This window comes from Tachyglossus aculeatus, chromosome 21, assembly GCF_015852505.1.
Source record: "Tachyglossus aculeatus isolate mTacAcu1 chromosome 21, mTacAcu1.pri, whole genome shotgun sequence".
Lineage (NCBI taxonomy): Eukaryota > Metazoa > Chordata > Mammalia > Monotremata > Tachyglossidae > Tachyglossus > Tachyglossus aculeatus.
In genome coordinates this window covers 50,321,044-50,338,102 of record NC_052086.1, presented here as the reverse complement: position 1 = coordinate 50,338,102, position 17,059 = coordinate 50,321,044, and the positions used below count along the sequence as shown (strand labels likewise).

Below are 17,059 nucleotides of genomic sequence, written 5' to 3'. Positions count from 1 at the left end.
AACCTCCCCAGCGCTTAGAACAGTGCTTTGCACATAGTAAGTGCTTAATAAATGCTATTATATTATATTATATTATTGTGATTATTATATTATACTATCGATTACATTATTATTATCGTGATCAATGTTACAGTTGGTGGGACAAACCTGACAACGTGGCTATGTGGAGAGATTGTGTTTTGGAGAGGGCGGTGTTTTCAGTAGAAGCAGTGTGGCTTCGTGGAAAGAGCACGGGCCTGGGAATCAGAGGACCTGGGTGCTAATCCCAGATCTGCCGCTTACCCACTGTGACACCTTGCACAAGTCACTTCACTTCTCTGTGCCTCAGTTCCCTCATCTGCAAAATAGGGTTTCAGTACCTCTGCTCTTTCCTACTTAGACTGTGACCCCCATCTTGTATCTATCCCAGTTCTTAGTAGAGTGCCAGGCTCATAGAAATTGTGACTGGTGACTGTAATTGATTGAGATTGTGAGCCCCTTGTGGGACAGGGACTGTGTCTAACCCGATTTGCTTGTATCTGCCCCCAACCTTAATACAGTGCCTGGCACATAGTGAGCGCCTAACAAAGCAGCGTGGCTTAGTGGAAAGAGCCCAGGCTTGGGAGTCAGAGGTCATGGGTTCTAGTCCCAGCTCCGCCACTTATTAGCTGTGTGACCTTGGGCAAGTCACTTAACTTCTCTGGGCCTCAGTTATCTCATCTGTAAAATGGGGATTAAGGCCGTGAGCCCCATGTGGGACAACCTGATAACCTTGTAGCTACCTCAGCACTTAGAACAGTGCTTGGCACATAGCACTAAACAAATACCATCATCCTCATCATCAACAACAAATACCACAATTATTATTATTAAGCGCTTAACAAATGCCATTATTGTTATTATTATTAGAAAGTGTTGATTTTGCCCAGAGCCTGCAGGGGACAGCCTAACTCTTCAGATCTGAGCTAATGTAAGCAGCAGACCAAAGGAGTACTAATAATGATAATAGTCATATTTGTTATGCGCTTACTATCTGCCAGGCACTGTGCTAAGCGCTGGGGTGGGTACATGCAAATGCGTTTGGATACAGTCCCTGTCCCATGTGGGGCTCACGGTCTTAGTCCCTATTTTACAGAGGCGATAACTGAGGCAGGTTATAACAGATTGGGTAGACATGTTTCCCGTCCACAAGGAGCTTACAGTCTGGAGGTTAAATCAATCAATCAATCAATTGTATTTATTGAGCGCTTACTGTGTGCAGAGCACTGTACTAAGCGCTTGGGAAGTACAAGTTGTCAACATATTGAGATGGTCCCTACCCAACAGTGGTCCAGATAGAGCAAGGTGGGAATACTTCTAGATGGAGCAAGGAGGGAGTAGTTCCGGACAGAATGGTGGAAGCAGGGTGGTTTGAGGAAGCTCCCTGCTGTCAGCAGGAGGCTGGGGCATTTCGGGGGATTTAGGAGGAGAAGGTTCCACCCTGTCAAACTCCTCAAGGAATAGCAAGGGCAGGTATTGGGGAGGAAGCTTGGGCTAGGGGTGGTGGGCTGCAGATCTTTCAGAGCCAGCTCTGCAGATTGTTTTTTGAATTATCAGCCTTGTTTGAATTTTTTTTTTCCCCCCGTCCCAGGTTTTTTGCACTTAGGCGGCCTCCGCACTGCCTTGTACAATTACATCTTTGCCAAAAAGCATAACGGGGTCTTCGTCTTGAGACTGGAGGATACAGACCAAACCCGGCTGGTACCCGGGGTGGCGGAGAACATCGAGGACATGCTGGAGTGGGCAGGTATTGCAGGGCAGCTTCTTCCCGACTTCTGAGAGTAACCTTTTCTTCAGGAAGGAAATGGAGACATCAAGGTGGGGAAACCAGCTCCCACCTGCACTGCTTTGCAGAGTAGAAGGGTCTGGTATGTCTTCCTGGTTGGTGGATCCTGGGGGAGGTAGGAAGATGATAGCAAAGGACGATTCTGAGATCCAGGCAGAAACCTCATTAGGGTTCCTGGGTTTATGCTTCACAGTCAATCTGGTATTTACTGAGCGCTTACTGTGTTCAAAGCATCGTTCTAAGTGCTTGGGAAAGAACAGTACAATAGAGTTGGTAGACAAGGTCCCTGCCCACAAGGAGCTTACAGTCTACACTGGGCGACAGTTATTAAATTAAAGGTAAGGGAAATACGTAAGTTCTGTGGGGCTGGGGTGAGTACCAAAGCGCTTAAGGGGAAGACTCTAATTACACAGACTCTAATTATACAGACGTGTGTCTGTATAAAAAAATTTAGTGCTGACATCTGTAATGCACTTAAAAGGTGCAAAGCACTGTATTGTAAACACTGGGGTGGTCACACTCACATCCAATTGACTTGACCTCTGGTCCTCAAGAAGCTCACAATCTATGGGGTAAGGACAGACACAGATAATAAAAATTTAATCAAAAACAGGTTATAATCGAACCCAAGTTAGCAATAGGAAAATATGTAAGTTCAGGGTTCCTTGGTGGGGATGGTCTTTGGATACCTCATTGGTCTAAGCCAACAGACCTTGGCGAAAAATGAGCATCAGCCTTCCCAAGGTTCTTGGGGCTTGGGAGATGACTCACTCATGCGGAGAAGGGTTTGTTTTTTTTTTAATGGTATCTGTTAAGCGCTTACTGTTTTCCAGGCACTGTACTAAGTGCCGGAGTAAATACAAGCTAATCAGGTTGGACACGGTCCCTGTCCCGCATAGAGCTCACAATCTTAATCCCCATTTTCCAGATGAGTAACTGAGGCCCAGAGAAGTGAAGTGACTTACCCAAGGTCACACAGCTGATGAGTGGCAGAGCTGGATTTAGAATTCAGGTCCTCTGACTCCCAGGCATGTGCTCTTTCCACTAGGCCAGGTTGCATCTCTGTCCGGAGGTAGACAGTATCCCAGAGGGGGATGATATTGTGACCTTGAGGTCTGGAGTTTCTGTCCACTCTGGTCGTGAAGGAGTGGGGGAGGTTCTCTGCCGCAGGGTCTGGGAGGTGGGGTGGGGAGGCGGCCCTGCAGCTCTGGCTGGCGAACCCCCCCGGAGCACAAAGTACTCACGAGGGGGCTCTGGAAAGGCTGAAGATCATTCCGAGTTCTGTGCCGAGACTCGAGGCTTTTCCGGTTCTCCGCTTCATTTATTCACTCAGTCGTATTTATTGAGCACTTACTGTGTGCAGAGCTTAGCTTGGCTTGCACCGTGCTCTAAATCAGGCCTGGAGAAACAGCAGAGGTTACAAGGTCATTTTCCATCCAGACCAGGGGGGAGGGTTTATAGAGGAGGGTGGAGCGGGAGGGAAAGTGCAAGGGTCCTGTGAGGTCTGAGATTTGAGGTCTCTCAAGAGATTTAACGCAGCCTCTGCTGAATGCCAGGTCCCTCTCGGGCGGCTGGGAGGGGCAAGCGGAGGACTGATCCCCGATGAGGACCGAAGCCGAGGAAGAGGGCAGGAGGAACTAGAAGGAACTGTGGTATATGTTAAACGCTTACTATGTACCAGGCACTGTACTAAGTGCTAGGGTGTATACAAGGAAGTCGAGTTGGGCGCGGTCCCTGTCCCAAATGGGGCTCACCGTCTCAATCCCCATTTTACAGCTTAGGTAACTGAGGTACCGAGAAGTGAAATGACTTTCCCAAGGTCCCACAGCAGGAGCATCCCCTAGGGATGAACAGAGTATACCCTGACAAACGCGGCTCAGCCCCCTGGATAGAACCATGGCCTTCCGAGCCGAGGGAATTCTGCTTGGGCTCAGAAAGACCGACTCCCCTCCCTCTGGTCAATCACTCAGTACTATTTACTGAGCGCCTACAGGGTGCAGAGCACTGAACTAAGCGCTTGCGACTGTATGATAGAGGTGGGAGACCCGATCCCTAGACTATACATTCCTCCTGGGCAGGAATAATATCTTCTGCCTCTGTTATTGTCACCCCAAGTCCTCAGTACAGCACTGTATACTCAGGAGTTCAATAAATTATGGTACTTGTTAAGCACTTAGTGTGCCAGGCACTGTACTAAGTGCCGGGGTGGGTTCAGTCCGTCTTATTTATGGAGCCCTTACCATGTGCAGAGCACTGTACTAACTGCTTAGGAGAAAACAATATAATAGTATAACAGAGTTGGTACAGATACATTCCCTGCCCACAATGAGCTTACAGTCTAGAGGGGGAGACAGACATTAATAGAAATAAATGAATTGCGGATACGTACGTAAGTGGTGCGGGGCTGAGGGAGGGGAGACTAAAAGGAGCAAGCAAATCAGGGTGAGTCTGAAGGGAGTGGGAGAAGAGGAAACGATGGCTTGCTTGATCCCTGCCCTGAAGGATTTTGTAATATAATAATAATAAATAATAATAATGTTGGCATTTGTTAAGCGCTTACTATGCTGGCGAGGCTACAAGGTGATCAGGTTGTCCCACGGGGGGCTCACAGTCTTAATCCCCATTTTACAGATGAGGTAATATGATGGGGAAGTCAAATCTCTAGACTAAGCCGATTGTGGGCAGGGAATGTGTCTGTTTATTGTTATGTTGTACTCTCCCAGGTGCTTAGTACAGTGCTTTTCACAGAGTAAGCGCTCAGTAAATACGATGGAATGTAAAAGGATTTCCAGATGGGAGGAAAAAGTGCCCCAAGAGGCTGCTGGTGCGTTTGGTGGGGGCGAGCCCCCGTGGGCCGGCCGGGGACTCACCGGCCTCTGCTTGGGCTCCCAGGCATCCCCCCTGATGAGAGCCCCGGGCGCGGAGGCCCCTCCGGCCCTTACCGGCAGTCGCTGCGCCTCGAGCTATACGCCCAGGCCGCTGAGGAGCTGCTGCGGACCGGGGCCGCCTACCGCTGCTTCTGCACGCCTCAGCAGCTCCAGCTGCTCAGGAAGGAGGCCCTGAGGAACCACCAGACCCCAAGGTAGGAAACCCGGGCCCCGCCGGGCTTCTTCCCGCTGCCCGAGAGCGAACGTTGCCTGGCGGGTGGAAAAGGGGCGGCAGTCATGACCTGCGGTTTAACATATTTAATAATAATAATAATGGCATTTATTAAAGCGCTTGCTACGTGCAAAGCACTGTTCTAAGTGCCGGGGAGGCTACAAGGTGATCAGGTTGTCCCGTCTTAATCCCCATTTTACAGATGAGGTAACTGAGGCCCAGAGAAGTTAAGTGACTTGCCCAAAGTCACACAGCTGACAAGTGGCGGAGCCGGGATTTGAACGTCTTACTCCAAAGCCCGTGCTCTTTCCATTGAGCCATGCTGCTTCTCTATTAAGCACTTACTGTGTGCAGAGCACTGTACTAAGCGCTTGGGAAAATACATTACAATAGCCAGTCACATTCCTTGACCACAACAAGCTAGACGGGGGAAGACAGACATCAATACAAATAAATAAAATGACAGATATATTCATAAGTGCTCTGGGGCTAGTGGTGATGGGGAGAGCGAAGGGAGCAAGTCAGGGCGACACAGGAGGGAGTGGGAGGTGAGGAAAAGTGGGGCTTAGCCTGGGAAGGCCTCTTGGAGGAGATGGGCCTTCGATAGGGGATGGGCCTCCTACCTCACCTCCCTTCTCTCCTTCTAGTGCCCAGCCAGCACCCTCCGCTCCTCCGCCGCTAATCTCCTCACCATACCTTGTTCTCGCCTGTCCCGCCATCGACCCCCAGCCCACGTCATCCCCCGGGCCTGGAATGCCCTCCCTCTGCCCATCCTCCAAGCCAGCTCTCTTCCTCCCTTCAAGGCCCTACTGAGAGCTCACCTCCTCCAGGAGGCCTTCCCAGACTGAGCCCCTTCCTTACTCTCCCCATCGTCCCCCTCTCCATCCCCCCCGTCTTACCTCCTTCCCTTCCCAACGGCACCTGTATATATGTATATATGGTTGTACATATTTATTACTCTATTTATTTATTTATTTATTTTACTTGTACATATCTATCCCATTTATTTTATTTTGTTAGTATGTTTGGTTTTGTTCTCTGTCTCCCCCTTTTAGACTGTGAGCCCACTGTTGGGTAGGGACTGTCTCTATATGTTGCCAATTTGTACTTCCCAAGCGCTTAGTACAGTGCTCTGCACATAGTAAGCGCTCAATAAATACGATTGATTGATTGATTGATTGATAAGGCTTTGTAGTTTAGTTGGGGAGAGTAAGTGTCTGTCGGATCTGAGGAGGGAGGGCGTTTCAGGCCAGAGGCAGGGCGTGTGCCAGCGTTCGGCAGGAGACAGGTGAGATCGTTCATTTTTCCCCCCAAAATGGCAGCCCAGACCGGGGACCTGGACAACCGGGTCGCCTCCGTCCCGGGTCTGACAGGCCGTCGGCCCCTCCCCCTCCCATCCCCATCCCGTCAGGTACGATAACCGGTGCCGCCACCTGAGCCCCGAGCAAGCAGCCAAGAAGTTGGCCGCGGGGGCCCGGCCCACCGTGCGCTTCCGCCTGCAGGAGGGGGCCCAGCGCTTCCGGGACCTGGTGTACGGCTGGAGCCAGCACGAGGTGGCCAGCGTGGAGGGCGACCCGGTCATCCTGAAGGCCGACGGCTTCCCCACCTACCACCTGGCTTGCGTGGTGGACGACCACCATATGGGCATCAGCCACGTCCTGCGGGGCACCGAGTGGCTCACCTCCACCTCCAAGCACCTGCTCCTGTACCGCGCCCTAGGCTGGGAGCCCCCCAACTTTGCCCACCTGCCCCTGCTGCTCAACAAGGATGGGAGCAAGCTGTCCAAGCGGCAGGGGGATATCTTCGTGGAGAGCTTTATCCGGGCCGGCATCCTGCCCGAGGCCTTGCTGGACATCGTCACCAACTGTGGCTCTGGGTTTGCAGGTATGGGGAGGTGGGTATGGCCCGGAGGCGTGGAAATCCTCCAGGTCGAGGGTCCCTCTGGGGAGGTGGGCCCCCCCCCCCCCGATCACCGCCCCCCCGCCCCAGTGTGCAGAGCTCTTCTCTCCGGTCTCGGCTCTGGCAACGGGAAACGGGAAGGGGACGCTCAGGGGGCTCCTCTAGAGGAAAGGAGTTTTGGAAAATGTGCGGGGGTCCGGCCCCACAGAGGGGAAACAGGGAGGGGGTTTATCTCCACAATGGCTCTGGAGCTCACGGGCTGACTTTTAGAAAACCAGATGGGGAGGACGTTGCCGGAGCTGGTGGCTCAGTTCGACCTGACCAGGATCACCTGCCACTCAGCCCTGCTGGACCTTCAGAAGCTCCCAGAATTCAACAGGTGGGTAGCCGGGTCCCTGTCGCTCAGCTGCCCACCCCATCCTTCCTCGAGTCAGTCAGTCAGTCAGTCATTCGTATTTATTGAGCACATACTGTTTGCAGAGCACTGTACTAAGTGCTTGGGAGAGGACAATATGACAGACACATTCCCTGCCCGCAATGAATTTACGGTCTGGAGGGGGAGACAAACATTACTATGAATCAAGAAATGACAGATATTCATTCATTCATTCAATCGTATTGAGTGCTTACTGTGTGCAGAGCACTGTACTAAGCGCCTGGGAAATACAAGTCAGCAACATATAGAGATGGTCACTACCCAAAAACGGGCTCACAGTCTAGAAGGGGGAGACAGACAACAAAACATGTAGACAGGTGTCAAAACCGTCAGAATAAACAGAATTAGAGCTATATGCACATCATTAATAAAATAGAGTAGTAAATATGTACAAGTAAAATAAATAGAGTAATACATCTGTACAAATATATACAAGTGCTGTGGGGAGGGGATGGAGGTAGGGTGGGAGGGATGGGGAGGAGGAGAGGAAAAAGGGGGCTCAGTCTGGGGAGGCTTCCTGGAGGAGGTGAGCTCTCAGTAGGGCTTTGAAGGGAGGAAGAAAGCTTGTTTGGCAGATGTGTGGAGGGAGGGCATTCCAGGCCAGGGGAAGGATGTGGGCCGGGGGTCGACGGCGGGACAGGCGAGAACGAGGTACAGTGAGGAGGTTAGCGGCAGAGGAGCGGAGGGTGCAGGCTGGGCTGTAGAAGGAAAGAAGGGAGGTGAGGTAGGAGGGGGAGAGGTGATCGAGAGCCTTGAAGCCAACAGTGAGGAGTTTTTACTTGATTCATAGGTTGACAGGCAACCACTGGTGATTTCTGAGGAAGGGAGTGACTTATATAGGTGGTGTGGGGCTGGGAGGGGGGAATGAATACAGAGAGCAAGTCAGGATGACGCAGAAGGGAGCGGGAGGAGAGGAAAGGAGGGCTCAGTCAGGGAAGGCCTCTTGGAGGAGATGTGCCTTCAATGAGGTTTCGAAGGTGGAGAGAGTGATTGTCTGTTGGCTATGAAGACGGAGGGCAGGCCAGGCCAGAGGCAGGTCGTGGGTGACAGGTCTGCGGCAAGATAGGTGAGATGGAGGTACAGCGAGAAGGTTGGCATTAGAGTAATGCAGTGTGCGGGCTGGGTTGGAGTAGGAGAGTAGCGAGGTGAGGTAGGAGGGAGCAAGGTGGTTGAGTGCTTTAAAGGTGATGATAAGGAGTTTCTGTTTGACGTGGAGGCGGGTGGACAGCCACTGGAGGTTCTTGAGTAGTGTGATTTCTCAGTCCATCTGGGAAGGACACCATTAGAAGAGATTTTGCAAAGGGCACTAAACTGAAACTCTTTCGGATTTGTGCAGTCATCCTGAGAAGCAGCGTGGCTCAGTGGAAAGGGCATGGGCTTTGGAGTCAGAGGTCATGAGTTCAAATTTCCATTCTGCCACTTGTCAGCTGTGTGACTTTGGGCAAGTCACTTCACTTCTCTGGCCCTCAGTTCCCTCATCTGTAAAATGGGGATTAAGACTGTGAGCCCCCCATGGGACAATCCGATTGCCTTGTAACCTCCCCAGCGCTTAGAACAGTGCTTTGTACATAGTAAGTGCTTAATAAATGTCATCATCATCATCATCCTGGCTCGTGTGAGCCTCTGACCTTTGCTGGACTCCTGCCAAGTAGAAAGGCAGGCCCCGGGGTGCACTAGGGAGCCAAATTGCGGAGCCTCCAGAACGGTGCTCCGGCGGAGAGCTCCGCGCAGGGCTGGAAACGTGGGACTCCATCCCCTTCACCCAGCCTTTTCCACTCTTTTAACCTCTTCCGGCCGGGAGGGCTTGCGGGCAGAGCCCGGGTGGGGGCAGAGGCAGCATGGTGCAGCGGAAAGAATATGGGTCTAAGAGCCGGAGGGATGGGGTTTGAGGCCCAGCTCTGCCCTTTGCCTGCTGTGGGATTTGGGGGTAAATTACTCAATCCCTTCATTCCTCAGCCTCTCCATCTGCCTCTCCCCACCCCCTAGAGAGGTTGATGATGGTAATGGTATTGTTAGATGCCCGCTGGGTGCCAAGTGCTGGGTTAGATTCAAGATAATCAGATCGGACACAGTCTCTGTCCCTCATGAAGCTCCCGAAGAGGGAGAACGGGTATTTAGACCCCATTTTACAGATGAGGATAAGGAGGCCCCAGAAAAGCGAAGTGACTTGTCCAGTGTCCCTCAGCAGTCCTGTGGCAGAGGCAGGATTAGAACCCAGGCCCCCGCTCTTTCCATTAGGTCCCGCTGCTTCTCTGTTGCGCGGGCAGAAAAGAGAGCACTTCGGAGATACAAGCGCTGGATGAAATCAAAGTCTGATGGGCTTGACCGGGCAACAGCCCTCTCCCCCACTGATACTGGCCATGTGTCTTCCATAGGTTGCACCTCAGTCGGCTTATGGATGATGAGGCGCAGCGTCCCCGGCTGGTGAGGGAGCTCCAGGCCCTGGTGGAGGAGGCCTACGGGGAGCAGCTGGAGGATAGGGAAGTGCTCGGTCGGGAGTATGTGGAGCGGGTCCTCCTGCTCAGGAAGGTGAGGAGCAGGCACAACTGCGGGGTGGTGGTCCTTGGGGGGTCGGGGGAAGGGTATCCTCTGGCCACCACTCCCTGCAACCTCCTTCCGCTTGACACCTCATTCCCTGGGGTAACAGGATGAAATCCTGGGCTTCCGCAGCACTCCTAGGCTGATGAGGCTGGAGTTTTCCTCTCCCTTTCCCGTCCGAGAGCCCCGGAGGTCATAATAATTATAATTATGGCATTTAAGTGCTTACTGTGTGCCAAGCATTATTCTAAGCCCTGGGGTACATACAAGGTAATCAGGTTGGACACAGTCTCTATCCCACGTGGGGCTCACGGTTTTCATCTTCAATTTACAGATAAAGTAATTGAGGCATAGAGAAGTAAAGTGGCACATCCAAGGTCATACAGCAGACAAGTGGCAGAGCCGGGATTAGTGTTCGCGTTCTCTGACATAAAAGTCCGCGCCCTCGCTACTAGGCCGTGCTGCTTCTCTATGGTGAGATTCTGGCCCAGGTTCTCAGCAAATGGCCCCTTCCTCTCCCAGGGCCATGTGAGCCGTCTTCAGGATTTGGTGTCGCCGACATACTCCTACCTATGGGCCCGCCCCACCGTGGGCCGAGAGCAGCTCCAGATCATATCGGGAGACGTGGATGCGGTTGCCAAGCTGGTGCTGGGGTGAGTTCTCGGTGCTGGGGTGGAAACCGGGACTAGGGCCCCTCTCCCCCCAGACACACAAACTCCTGGGACTCAGTTCCCTCCCTGTCTTGTGGGGGTGAGCTTGCGGAGCGGATGGGGCCCAGCAATAGCCGGATCAGCCGGCCGGGCGGGCAGCCGAGCTTCATTCCGGGGACTTCGGCCCTGGTTCTCCTGAGGAGGCTGGGAAATTTCCCCAAGCCAGCCTCCTTCGTCCTCAGATGAGCCCGCTGGGTGGCCAGCATGGTGTTCCCCCTTTAGCAGGTGGGGAAACTGAAGAGCAGAGTGTCAGTGAGATTCGCCTGAAGACAGGCAGAAAGTCAAAGATGTTGGGGGCAGGAGCTAGGAAGCAGCATCTTGATGCTCAAGCCAGTGTGATGGCCCCTAACGTCTCTGAAGCATTCAGGTGCATCTCAGAGACTTTAAAGGCTTACGCCCTTACCAGGGAAACAGACACAACCCAGTCATCCTGGGCAAAAAAAAGTTTCAGAAATACATGTCCTGAAAGGACGGAGATTTGTCCAAATCCCTCCCCTGCCAGGTGAGTCTCTGGCCCAGTTCTAGGTGTATGGACTTAAGCAATCTTGATCATCCACCTGGGCCTGTCTCTGTCTCTCTTTCTCTCTCTGTCTCCTGTTCCTCTCCCTCTCTCCCCGTCTCTCCCTCTCTCTGTCTCTCCCTTTCCCTCCCTCTTCCCCTCTTTCTCTCCTCCCCCGCCGCCTCCCACTTGCTTGGGGTCTGACTCTCCCGGAGTCTTTTATGAGTTTCTGTGACATCCAGGCCTTGGATTCATTCGAGAATCTCAAAGGGATCCAGGTGGATTTATTTGTAGTTACTAGAGTGGAGTTCTCTCCTTTCACAACTACATCTTCCCAAGACTCTCTGCCAGCCTCCAGTTAAGGTAGTTTCCTTAAGGACTGCTCCATCTCTGAGGCGTTTGCCCACTAATAAACTGCTATTTTTTTTCTTCCTTTTTACCTAATCCCTTCCTGCACATATTTGGAAGCAGATGTAGCTAGTAAATGAATCTTGTTACTCCCAACTGTCATCTTGGATCCTTGCTTTCTTCCAGGCCAAACACGATCATAGAAGGCTTTGGTCAGGGTAGTCTGTGTCCCCTGTTTTGTAGATGTGCTGGATTTGGGCTCCTCTGTGGGGATACTGAGTCGTGTCCCCACCTAAGCCTTTGAGCCATCTCACCGGGCTCTGCCTCTTCTAGAGACAGTGCAGCGTAGTGGAAAGAGCACGGGACTTTGAGTAAAGAGCCCTGGGTTCTAGTCTTGGCCCTACCCCTTGCCTGCCGGGTGACCTGGATAACAATCACTTGAGTTCTCTGGGCTTCAGTTTCCTCATCTGTAAAATGGGGTAAGATAGCCACTCTCTTTCCCTCTTAGACCACGAGCCCCACTTGGGACGGGGACTGTGACCGAACTGGTGGTGGTATATCTAGCCCCGCCCTCATCACAGTTTTTGACACCGAGAAGGGGCTTAAGAAGTACTGCTGTTAATGTAGGCTGCTGGAAGGACACAGTATGACGCTGACCCAGGAGGCCCTGAACAGAGAGCTGAAAGGACTGTCAGAGCGGGCAGGGGGCATCGGCTACAGCACCATGATGAAGATGCTCCGCTTGGCACTCAGCGGGAAGCAGGTGAGATTTTCCTCCCACATTCCCCCCTCGTACTCCTCTTCCTTTTTGACATGGACCTACTTGGCTGGCTACTCTCCTATTTCTCTCTGAGATAAGGGCTAGAGGGCTAGAGGAGTTGGCCTTCCTGCGAGAGGGGGACCGCCAGTCAGACCGAACTTCGAAGAGACAGAGGGCATTGACGCAGCACCCAGAAAGGCAGCTGTGTGACCAGGGGCGGACGTGTCTGCTGGTCTTTTCTTCCCTTACGTGGAAGGTTCATTAGAGAATCTCAAAGGGACCCAGAAAGTGGGTCAGAAAGTAAAACGTCTAGAAGGAAGGGAAACTTCTGAACGAGCCCTCAATATGTCGAAGACTGGATTAGCGTGATAGGCTTCCTGGGCCCACTTGGGTGTGCAAAAATATGGGAGTGGCAGGTGGGGAGGGCTTGACTCAAGGCGTCGCCACACTTTTCCGTGCCTCGGAAGACAACCCCAGCTCACTTGGCTGTTCTGCACTGGTCGGAGCGTCTGCTCTTCCCTGTTGCCGCTGTTCCCCTCATTGCTGGGCACTCAGCGGAGAGGAGCACTCCGGGGAGCCCGGCAGGAGCAGGAAGGTGAAGTAGCCCGAGCAGCCGCGGGCAAATTGTGGTGATGGGATTGAGGGAAGCCTGAGCCCTGCTGCCACATTTCAGGTGGGCGGGAGTAGGGAGCGGCGGGAACAGCCATTACAGGATCTCCTCCCACCTGCTTTTGCTGGCCCACCTCACCAACCACTGACCCAATGCCTCCAGTATTTGGGCAACCATATCGGGCGAGTGAGGAAGAAGGTGTTTGTGGTTGAGGGTGGGTTGGCAAGTCATCCTCCCTGTTTCCCTAAGGAGGAGCAGGGTGGCCTAGTGGAAAGAACACAGACCTGGGTTCTGATGCCGGCTTTTCCAGTTGCCCGCTGTGTGACTTCGGCCCAGCCACTTAACTTCTCTGGGCCTCAGTTTCCTCACCTATGCAATGGGGATTCAGTGCCTGATCTCCCTCCTACTTAGCTTGGGAGCCCCATGTGGAACAGGGACTGTGTCTGACCTGAGTAACTTGTATCTACCCCAGTGCTTAGAACAGTGCTTGTAATAACATAATAGGTACCTAACAAAAAACATAATAATAATAAAACCCTCATAAATCGAGACAGTTCCAACTGTTCTCCAGCTCTGCCGTCAACAAAACAAGAGGGAATAAATACAAGAGGCATAAATACAGCATGCAGGATTTAGGTTAAATGTAAGGGAGAATTTGTGAGGTTTGTGCATTTTGCATCCTCTAGACTAAAGCTCATTATGGGCGGGGAACATTTCTGCTTATTCTGTTGTTGTTCCCAAGCTCTTAGAACAGTGCTCTGCATAGAGGAAGCTCTCAGTAAATACCACTGATTGATTTACCTTGAAAAAAGGACTGATTGTCTTAAGGCGATTTGAACCTAGATCAGAGAGATGGACAGTTTGATGTTTTGGGGGTTCTTTGCTGTCCTGAAATTCTCTTAATGAAATATGACTTTCTGAGGATTCTGGGCAGGAAAGGGAAGTAAATCAATCAATCAGTTGAACTTATTGTAGATTTACTGAGTATAAAGCACTGTACTAAGTGCTTGGGAGAATACAGCAAGTTGGAAGACATTTTCCTTGCCCACAATGAGCTTACAGTCTAGAGGTGGAGGCAGGCATTAATATAAGGGCAGACATTAATATTAAATGAATTATGAATAAGTACATAAATGCTGTGGGGATGAGAGAAGGGTGAATAAAGGAAACAAATCCAATTGCAAGGGTGAACCATAGAGAACTCTGGGACTGGAAAAGAACATTGTAAAGTTCTTTGTAAAGAAGATGGCAAAAGGAGATGCATTTAATAATAATAATAATAAAAATGGTGTATGTTAAGCACGTACTGTGTACCCAGCACTGTACTAAGCACTAGGGTAGTTACAAGGTAATTGGGTTGGACACAATCCCTGTCCTGCAGTGGGCTCACAGTTTTCATCTTCATTTTATCGATGAGGTAACTGAGGCACAGATAAGTTGAATGACTTGCCCAAGGTCACACAGCAGATAAGTGGTGGAGCGGGATTAGAACCCAGGACCTTCTAACTCCAGGGCCCATGCTCTTTCCACTAGACCATGCTGCTTTAGTGTTTTGGGTGAGAAGTGGGATATGAAAGCTTTCTTTTTCCTCAAGCCAGAGGCAGATCTGTAATTTTGGCAAACTTAATTTTTTTATGGTATTAAGCGCTTACTATGTGTCAAGCACTGTTTTAAACACCGGGATAGATACAAGTTAATTATTGGCACTTCTTAGTTAGCTAGGGCATTTAAGTAATTCTTGTTGCATATTATAAAAATATATTTCTTACCCTGTGACTTTACTTGAAATCTTCATAGCCCCACATCTTCCTTTCAGAAAAGCAGTTGATGAGATTGGTGAAAATAATTCCTCAAAAACATATCTTTATCACTTTTTACTTGTTTTTTATAGAGCCTTCAGTCAGTCTTTTTTTTTCCCCCTGACACCTGTTATTGAAAAGAATTAAAGCAGTGGTCTTGTGGGGGGGGGGGGGGGGGGGGGGTTTGTGTGTGTGTGTGTGTGTGTGTGTGTGTGTGTGTGTCTTAGAGGCATATTCACTTCTGGGCTGCTGTGGTGGTACAGGGAAGCCTGACACATTGGTGCAGATTGCAGTCAGCTCAGAGAATTTGTGGAAGTGCCTTTCTAGACCGTAAACTCCCTGTGGGCAGGGAACATATCTACCAACTCCGTGTACTCTCCCAAGTATGTAGTAAAGTGCTTGCACACAGTGAGCGCTAAATAAATACCACTGATTGTATGAGACCACTTGCAACTGAAAGAAATAGGTACACGTGTTGTGTATTATCAGTATCCCTTTTGGGTCTTTTTTAACCCCAGATGGTTTTCCTTCTTCTGAAAAATGAAGCGCTCTATTCTGGGTTCTGGAGAGGAACGAGGCTAACAGCTCCTCGGATCATTTGGAAGAGTTTGGCGTGTGGATATGTTGGTTTTTTTCACTGGTGGGTGGTGTTTTGTGTTTGTTTATGGGCTTGGTTACTTCACTGGGAGAACAGTTGCACCAGGCATACATTTCCCTGGGAATCCTTCCTACCTGTGCATATTTCTGGAATTTAAGATTGGGCCAGAAAGGCCACGGCCCCCCGGGACGGCAAGAAGTGGGAGCCTTCAGGTTTCCCCTGTCCTGGATCCCGAGGGGCCTTAATCGGACGCTGAATTTTTTTATTTCTTTTTTAATGGTATTTATTAAGTACTTACTATGTGCCCGGCACTGTTCTAAGCGCTGGGGTAGATACAACGTAGTCAGGTTGGATACAGTCCATGTTCCACAAGGGCTCACAATCTTAATCCTCGTTTTACCGATGAAGTAACGGAGGAACAGAGAAGTGACGTGACTTGCCTTGCCCAAGGTCACACAGCAAAGTGGCCGAGCCGGGACTAGAACGCAGGTCCTTCTGACTCCCAAACCTGCCCGTACTCTTTCCATTAGGCCATGCTGCTTCTCAATAGGCCCTGAAAAGGCCAGTATGATCACTGTCATTTGAATTGAGCTACAACGGAAAGAAGTGCCACCTCTCTCCTTCCGTCCTCACTTCCAACCCCTCACTCCCTCTCTGCGCACATCAGGGTCAAGCATGAGACGGTCTCTCTTTAGGCAAGACCGTAGTTTGTAGGTAATTTATTTATTTTCATATCTATCGTCCCTTCTAGACAGAGGGAACCCACCCCTGAGTCTATCTTATGCTGCCAACACAGTTTGAATTCCAGACTTAAAAGGAGAAGAGACAGAGAAAGGCTTTTTGCTGCAGCAAGTTGGTAGAGTGGGTTAGAGTTGAGTTCCTTCACTAGACTGTAAGCTCCTTCTGGACAGGGAATGTGTCTGTTTATTGTTATTGTACTCTTCCAAATATTTAGTCCAGTGCTGTGTCTGTTTATTATACTCTCCCAAACATTTAGTCAGGTGCTTTGCACACAATAAGCGCTCAATAAATTTGATTGAATGAATGAGTGAGAGTGGGGAGGAAAGCTGAGAAGACCTAAGCAGGAATCTTTCTTTCCAGCAAGGCCCGGCTGTGGCCGAGATGCTGATTTCCTTGGGCCCCAGGGAAGCCCGGGAGCGGATCCGCAGGGTGCTCGCCAACTAGCAGGAATTCAGTGACCGGGGAAGGTTCCGCACGCAGCTGGCGGGCACGGGAAACTGCCTCTGAAGCACCAGCTTCCCAGGAAGTCCACGGCACCGGAAACCTAATCCAGGAGCATCCCAGCAAGTCCATAGCACTGGAAACCCAAATCAGGAGTGGCCCGGACTCTGTCCGGAGGGGACGGAGGGGGAATTCCAGGGGGACAATCATCCTTCCCCCTCGCCTGGCTCCCACCAGCCTCGTCGGACACCCAGACCTCCTCGCCCTGTGAACTTTATATCTCTCCTGATGGCTAAAGAACTACAGCCCCGGACCCATCCAAGCCCTTGCTTCTGGGACTGGTAGAGGCTGCTCTCTGACTTGGAGACACTCCCCTAACTCCTATAAATAATGGCCCAGCATAGAAAAAGGGTGGGTGAAGTCTTGATTTTTTTTTTTCAGACTTTCAGTGTTGAAATTAGTCTTGCTCAAAGGCCCCATTTGAAATCTGAACAATAAAAGGTGTTAGAAGCCGGGCTAAGGGGTTGCTCCACCAGCTCAAACCAAAATCCCAGTACGGGACCAGACTGAGAGTGCTGTGAACATTTACTGAGGATCAGGCAAGTCACTTGGGGTCCCTTTAAACAAATAACTTGTTTGTTGATATGATTTAATTTTTGTCCAAGTTATAATTAAGAAGAAATTAAGGCTGTGGTTCGACTGGGATTTATATTATCAAGTGCCATCTAGTTGTTTCCAATTCATAGCGACTCTACGGATATATTTTCTCCAGAACAT

The 17,059-nt window shown here is 50.8% G+C and overlaps 1 protein-coding gene across 1 annotated transcript in view; it reads left to right on the top strand.

The window, feature by feature from the left end:
* Positions 1-17,059, top strand: part of EARS2 (glutamyl-tRNA synthetase 2, mitochondrial) — a 26,637-nt gene extending 9,578 nt beyond the window's left edge. Inside the window, exons 3-10 of the mRNA XM_038762775.1 lie at positions 1,610-1,765; positions 4,697-4,886; positions 6,315-6,787; positions 7,073-7,181; positions 9,614-9,767; positions 10,299-10,429; positions 11,961-12,096; positions 16,202-17,059. Coding sequence (XP_038618703.1) covers positions 1,610-1,765; positions 4,697-4,886; positions 6,315-6,787; positions 7,073-7,181; positions 9,614-9,767; positions 10,299-10,429; positions 11,961-12,096; positions 16,202-16,285 — 1,433 coding nt within the window. The 3' untranslated portion in view covers positions 16,286-17,059. The remainder of the gene's footprint in view (positions 1-1,609; positions 1,766-4,696; positions 4,887-6,314; positions 6,788-7,072; positions 7,182-9,613; positions 9,768-10,298; positions 10,430-11,960; positions 12,097-16,201) is intronic.